At 34.5% G+C, this 7,500-nt stretch overlaps 1 protein-coding gene across 2 annotated transcripts in view; it reads left to right on the forward strand.

The window, feature by feature from the left end:
* Positions 1–7,500, forward strand: part of LOC137992407 (tetratricopeptide repeat protein 37-like) — a 56,622-nt gene that overhangs the window by 1,471 nt on the left and 47,651 nt on the right. For both annotated transcript variants that reach the window (XM_068837739.1, XM_068837740.1), the window contains exons 2-7: positions 1–20; positions 684–775; positions 3,287–3,359; positions 4,825–4,917; positions 6,535–6,570; positions 7,025–7,135. The exon at positions 1–20 is cut by the window's left edge and continues 124 nt beyond it. In XM_068837739.1, coding sequence (XP_068693840.1) covers positions 1–20; positions 684–775; positions 3,287–3,359; positions 4,825–4,917; positions 6,535–6,570; positions 7,025–7,135 — 425 coding nt within the window. The remainder of the gene's footprint in view (positions 21–683; positions 776–3,286; positions 3,360–4,824; positions 4,918–6,534; positions 6,571–7,024; positions 7,136–7,500) is intronic.

The raw sequence follows: 7,500 nt of genomic DNA on the forward strand, positions 1-7,500 counted from the left end.
CACAACCTCTTGCTTGGCAGGTCAGAGAAAACATTACTTTACAATAAATGAAATTCAATAATAGTACTAATACTACTCCTACTACTACTACTACTACTACTACTACTAATAATAATAATAATAATAACAACAACAACAACAACAACAATGATCATAATCGGTTTTGGTAATCACATATGGCCCCTCAAACTGATAGCTTGGAATACTACTGGTACCATGATGTACATGTACCATGTGTACAAAAAGGCACTTTTACCATCGTGTGCTTATTTGCAATGGGTACAAAGGGTTTTTTAATTTAAAGACAACCAAATCCTTATCTATTTAATTATAACACAAGAAAATGTGTATTTTCAAATTAATAAAATTTATTCTTTTGAAAATCTTTAATACACTTTTTGTTGAAGTATTTTTTACAAGTGTAGTCTGTACTTGAAAAGTCAAGAATCATTTAACTTTTCATGGTCACATGAGCTGTCCACACACATTCAAGAGCTCTGGTGTTATTTGCACAAGTGTGGAAAGGCTTTTAAATTCTTCTGCATTACCTGCGCACGTATTATGTTGTAAGTTAAACTTCGTGTTGATTCAGTTTTAAGTCTATCCTGTTACGGAATCTGAACTGTTATTACAAAGAAGAAAGCGTTTCATTCGGAAAATTTCTCTGATCTGTCTGTTTTCAGGGTCTAGCTGCTCTCTGTGAAAAGGAAGATGATCCAAAACTGAATGCTGACCTGTGCGAAGTTTACACAAAATTACTTCAGTTTTATGAAGGGTACACCTACATTACATGTATATCCCCTTTGAATTTCATAGATACATGCAATTTACAGATGTCTAATTTATAATACCGGTAATAATAATAATAATAATAATAATAATAATAATAATAATAATAATAATAATAATAATAATAATAATAATAATACTAATAATACTACTACTACTACTAATAATAATAATAATAATAATTTTTAGTGACCAGCACTTTACATGAGCAAGACAAAGTGTCCCCTCAAACCTTAGAAGTTCATTTATCATTGTTTGGGTAATATGAGAGTCAGAGTTGTGATTCAGGAGGACAATTTGTGTTGTCTCTTATATACAAATTGTATGATCTTTAGAATTCTTAGTACGTCGTGGTATTGTACATTCCAGTCCATTTAACATTCTCATGATGCAGACTACTTAGATTTTGTTTTTCCTTGATCAGGTTTGGTGTAATATACTCAATAATCAGCAGATGAATAACAATAAGTATTATTTTATTTGCTATTTACAAGGTAATTTTTGTGAAATTAAAATGTTAAAACAAAACGTGTTTGCCATCATCAGGGTTATAAATGACTGTCCGCACGCATCCATGCATATATACATTGTATCTTATCCTGCTCACACCTCTCAACCTGCAAAACACCTGCGTGAAAACCCATCACATTTTTTCACTTGGAGCGTTCTCTCTTCAGCACAAACATTCTTTAAATGTAGGATCATCGAGGGGCTAATGATCCAACAATTCCGCCCCAGTCTGAACAAACAAGTTATTTCTTATGTTTCCAAACTTTTGTCGAAAGCTGTTTTTTAATACCAACTTAATGAAGCTAAAATTACAATCAAAGTTAAGTCTGCCTCGCAAAATTGAGAGCAGGAAGTCACCAATAGAATGATGTATACCTAATAGGAGAATGATATATTTAAATTAAATGTGTAAACTACATCGTTGGCTGTTTGTTCATAAAAACAATTCCAAAGCTAGGCAATAATACGAAATGCTAATTTGTTTTACCCAAGGAGGACTCAGGTGATTGGGGATTGGGGGGGAGGGGGGGGGGGGGGGTATGTGGGAAAAATTTTGCAACACGCAAGCATACAACTCAAAAACAAACTGTTTGAATCCAAAACTGTTTGTTTACAACATCACATGTAACACCATGTATGTGCTATGTATATGTGTGGTCAATACATGATCAACTCAAATCTTGGATTGGGGGAGGGGTGGGGGGCAGTGTAATTCAACATTGGCTGACCCAAATTTATGTCTTGACCCAATCTCCTCTCGGTTAGGACAATACAAGAACGAATGCAAGCAATCACGAAGATGCTTGTTTGCCCCGAGTAAAAGAAATGAAAAGGCAAATTCATAAAAATCTTTATTCGCGAAGCAAATAAATTCCTTTATTTATTTTTGCCTGATAAGAGGAACAGGCATAGATTTGACCAAGCATTAATTTTTTGAGGTTCTTATCTTTTTGGTATACATGTAGTTGTACCCAAATAATAATTGCTATTTGAATGGCTGAGGTTATGACAGGCTGATGTAAATTTTACTGTAGGTCTTTTTTGATTTGTTCAAAATTGACTTTTTGCAAGTAGCATGTAATTGAACGATATTGAAATATTAATATCTATCATTTTTCTGAGATACTGTATGAAATCAATGTGCTGTGCAAAATATAGTCAGCCATATCTGTTAAACAGGAAAAAAAATGTTTGTTTTCAATCAGTGAAATCATTCACCCATTGACTCCAGGGGTTCCCCATTGACGAGTAAAATCGTCTGGTGTTAGACAGAGTAAAATACTACGTACGGTAAGTCTGGCAGGTTTAGCCTGGTTTGGGTGTCAAAGGGTTAAGTGACTCTAGTATTATGTAATTACTTAACTTTAAATAGATGAGGTAGTGGTGAGAAGTATTTAAAGTGGTACTACGACCAAAAAAACAATTCTTTTTTTTCTTTGGATTTCAAAACTATGTTAACTAAACACTAACTGACCCAAGTTTTAAGTTCTGATTTTAAAGAGACACCTGTTTATTTTAACTGGAATTTTCTTATTTATTGGTCCGCCATTACTAACTTTAAAATCTTTAGAGAGCTGGGTCGAGGAGAAAACAACGTCAAAGACTCACTAGTTTAAGAATGCAATGCGTGTATACGTGGCCAAATTAATATGCAGCACGGGAGTTTCGGGCTTCCAGACTTTTAAACCGGTGTTTTGCATATGTAATAAATTGCGTTTACACGCTGAAATTTTAAGCTAGTGAGTAAATGACGTCATTTTCTCTAGATCCAACCCTCTGAGGTCCAATCGGCCAGTTTTGAACGTGAGTAATGGCGGACCGTGAAATCCAAAACTTACACTCAAAATAAACAGGCTTTGGATAAAACTCAAAGCTCAAAATTTTGCCAGTCAGGTGTTAAGCAAACACGCTTTCAAAATCTGAAGAAAATTTAAAGGAAATGATTTTTTGATCATATTACCACTTTAAGTGTTCTTTTCATTCTTAGTGAAAAAACTAAATGGATGGAAGTTGCAACAAAGCTTGCCAAGCTGTATGAGAATCAAGGTGATGCCCAAAAGGTATGCATACTGTATGCTGTGGTTAAAGTTTTTTGTTGGTTTAAAACTTTTCATATCAGCTCAATTTTGATTTTTCTTTGTCTAATATGCCTTATTGTGATCTGAAACAAAGGAAAATCAAACTTGAACTGGTTCAAAAGCTTTTTAACCAGGAAAAAAAGTTGCACAGCACCACACATAATAATTATGATCATAATTAAAACTGTTGAATTAACTCACTGGTACTCACTTACTCAAATTTTGATCAACATAGAATTTATTAGCTTTTTCGCTACACTTGATCTACTTGATCTAGTCCGGCGTGACATGCCTCATAGCTTCTTTACTGTCTCCTCTCCAATGTGCTACATGTATGTGTACCATGGAGTAAATTGTTAAATTTAAATGTTATTGTCAGAGATGGTGGACACTATGCTGGATGAATCAAGTTGACTTTAATACATGTTTGAGTCAATTTGGTGGAATCATTGTTTTTGATACACTATTCTACTCAGTCTTGTGCACTAAACGCCTAACTGGCATTGTTTTGTTCTATAAATGTCTCTGTGTTTCTGCCATGACTCGTGTACACTGAAGTGGAAAACCAAGGGTTCAAACCAGTTCAATTTTGATTTTCCGTTGTTTCTGATTCAGGGAAAGAAAAATCAAAATTGAACTGGTTTGAAATCTTTAAACCTTGAAAAAAAATGAACCACAACTCATACAGTATGTACAGTGTATGTATATTATGTTTACAAATACATACATGTATATATCAATGATAAAGAATTTGCAAATTTCATTGTGTTTCAAAATGCTTTTGAAGAGACTGATTATGGTATTTCAAGAAGCAAAAGAAGCAGGTGACATGAGAAAACCTGAAAAAAAGCCCAAGCTGGCATTTCTTCTAGCTTCAAATTCTTTTATACTTAAAGGGGCTATGTCATGCTCACCTGCGATCAGGCATACTTTTTCTTAGATATGTAGTGCCCTGTCTCAAGAAAAGTATGCTTGATTGCAGGTTAATGTCACGAAAATAAGATGATTTCATGACACGCAAAATGTCCAAAAAGTAGAATGAAACATTGCAATAACCACTGTCTTAAAAGTAGTGAACAACATAAAAGAAATACAGCAAAAGGAAAGAGAAGCATGGATGTACACAGATGGACACGATTGAAACGGATTGAATGTGGGTAATCTTAGACAAACGTCGGCCAGACGTTTTTCAAGTTTATTGATAAAGTTCGTTTTTGCTCAGAACCATCTTGTTTGGGATGCAATGATCATTTTATCAGTAAAGAAATTCTACCTTAAGTTACCATTTTCGAGTTTTAAACTTGATTAACTTTTTCGAAAGATTTGATTCCCCGAAACACCCTAAAATATTGTGACATAGCCCCTTTAAGTTGCTTGGGAAATTGCAATGATCTTCAAGCATCACGTGTCATAAAAATATGATCTACATGTAAATTTTATGGTCTAGGCTGCTGAAAGGTGGGAGGAGATTGCTACCTTAACTGAAGATAAAACTGAGCAATTTCATATCTGGAGTAGAATTATAGAGATCCTGGAAAAGGTTTGTTTGCCATCAAATTCCACAGTATATACTGTCATTTATCTTTCATTAAATTAATAATTTATAGTATTTTCTTGCTATTTAGACCTTTTGAATATTATTGGACATCTTTTGAAATACAATGTAATCATGTTGTTGTATTAGTACATACTTAAGGATTTCTAGTATTACGTTAATTAATACATCCTATTCAATGGTTTAATTAACAATTATTCCATAAGCGCGCGTTGGATATGAGATGGTAAATAGCCAACGAGGCACGTAGCGCCGAGTTGGCTATAACCAGTCTCATATCCAACAAGCGCGAATGGAATAATTGTTTTATTAAATTCCTTCAACTCCAAAAAAAATTTGGAAGTACGAAATACGAGCGGAAAAAGCGAGCAAATCCGAGCGAAATCGAAAAAAACTTGATGAGAACTGATGCGATGTTGTGTAATACCTTGTTGTCAGACAGACGCAGGCTCATCACAAAAACATTTCTTGCCTTTTCGCGTACTTCTAAACGTCAGAATTGATCCAAACTTTGCACAAAAAAAGTTTTTTGTCTCCTTTTTGGCTTTATTCAAAGAGTAATTTTGCATTCCGGCGAAAACATTTTTAGTTTAGCAACGCTTAACGCAATCACTTACCATATAAGGTCAAGCCAAGGTATATGAGCTGATAACCGAGCACGCGAAATGCATTATCCGAGGTTGAGAATTTAATAATGTATAATATGCGGGGATATTTTGCAAGTTGCATAGTATTTTTTTCGAGCCCCGAGAGATCTATTATTCCACTACAAAAAGGGTGTTATTTTGCTTCAATCTTGTTTGGTAAGAGTGTTAATTAAAAAGAACATCATCTGTCCTTCAGGGCATGTGTGAACGATGTAAACAGCACAAAAAGTAAGGCAAATGTCCTTTATTTTATTGGATATTTAACGAAATGACGAGTGACAAGCGTTGACAAGCTAAATTCTCAGGCTTTGCATCGTGAAATGATTTCTTTCATTAAAAAACTCCCATGTTCCGTCCGTATTTGCTCTGATCTAAACTGGTCAAACCGGGACACTACAGTGTATTACCGTCTCGTACATTTGGCGTTCTCTTGACCAAATGTGGTAAAATGGCGTAATAGTGGAATAATAATGTGAATTATTAAATATTTTTTGCTATACATGTATTCCATGAATTTTGCGAATTTTGTAAAACTATGTATGAGAGCCTATTGCCTGCTAAGTGATGTTCATTAAAACTGTTTAATTAATTGATAATGAGTGGAGAAACAGCCAACCTCTTGCTAGAATGTCGGATTTGGAAAATAACCACACAGGAAGGAATCTACCCACAATGGCAATAAGGTTAGGCTTTTAATTTAGAATCTTTTCATATAATTATCTTCTTAAGCCTTTTATTGGGATTCCCAAGCCTGCGCTTGAAATAGTTCTATAATACCTTCGGTTTTTGCATTCAACATATACAGCATTGTCTCGGAGAGAAAGAAAATTCCTCTGGCACCCAGCTAATTGTAGCATCTTTTCATTAGTGTTTTTAATAATATTTAGTGTTTAGTCTAGCTTCACTCTCCTTTAGAAAATTCATCTCTCAAGTGCAAATTATCTTCTTTCTTTAGAGGCAATCAGTGGGACAAGAAAATAGAAACATAAAGGTACAGTGTGTTAGTAATTTTGTGACTGATTCAGTCGATTATTGTACAATGTCATGTAATTTCCAGTATCAAGACCTCATTACCAACACTGTCGTCAACAAAATCATCATCATCGTCCTGATCCTTGTCAACAACAGCAGCATCACCACTATCACCATCATTCAAATATGATCATGTTCTCTCCAGATAATAAAGTTAACATAGTTTCATGGTATGTTGCAAAGGTCACAAAATAATTACATAAATTATGTGTGGGAGACAAAACCCAACCAGGATCATTTGAGTGAACAGTGTGCCTCTAACACCCTCCCCTCCCCCCCGCCCCCTCCTCTTTCTCTAATTTTTTAGTGTTGGTCCACTTTGTCACCTCCTCTCCCTGGAGGCTGACATCTTTGATAACCAAGTGACATTAATTTTTCTGGAAACTACTCCTTTCTTAATTTGTTTGTTATAGTTGAAGGCAATTTACAAGAAAATTGTCACTTGCGAGAGTTTGCCTGAGGAATTACACAACCAGCTAGAAAGACACTATGAATGTTACATAAAATTCTTATCAAAACTCCAGGTAAATTTCAATATTTGTACAATTGCGGAAAGCTTGTGTACCGATGTTAAAAATTATTGATAATCTTAACCCATTGACTCCCCGGGGTTCCCCATTGACGAGAAAAATTGTCTGGCGTTAGACAGAGTAAAATACTCTGGCTGGTTTAGGCCGGTTTGGATGTTAAAGTGTTAAAATAGTTTATATTGATCATAATCTTCTAATTTTTTACATTATCTATACTCCTCTAAAGGCAACAACATGTATGTAAAATCTCCTGAGGAACATCAGAAACAATATTTTAGGCCTGTCACCAAATTCAGAGCCATGAATAAAATCTTAGACTAACTTGCAAAGGTTTTTTCAGGATATTGCCACTGTTATTC

The sequence above is a fragment of the Montipora foliosa genome, chromosome 2 (assembly GCF_036669935.1).
Source record: "Montipora foliosa isolate CH-2021 chromosome 2, ASM3666993v2, whole genome shotgun sequence".
Lineage (NCBI taxonomy): Eukaryota > Metazoa > Cnidaria > Anthozoa > Scleractinia > Acroporidae > Montipora > Montipora foliosa.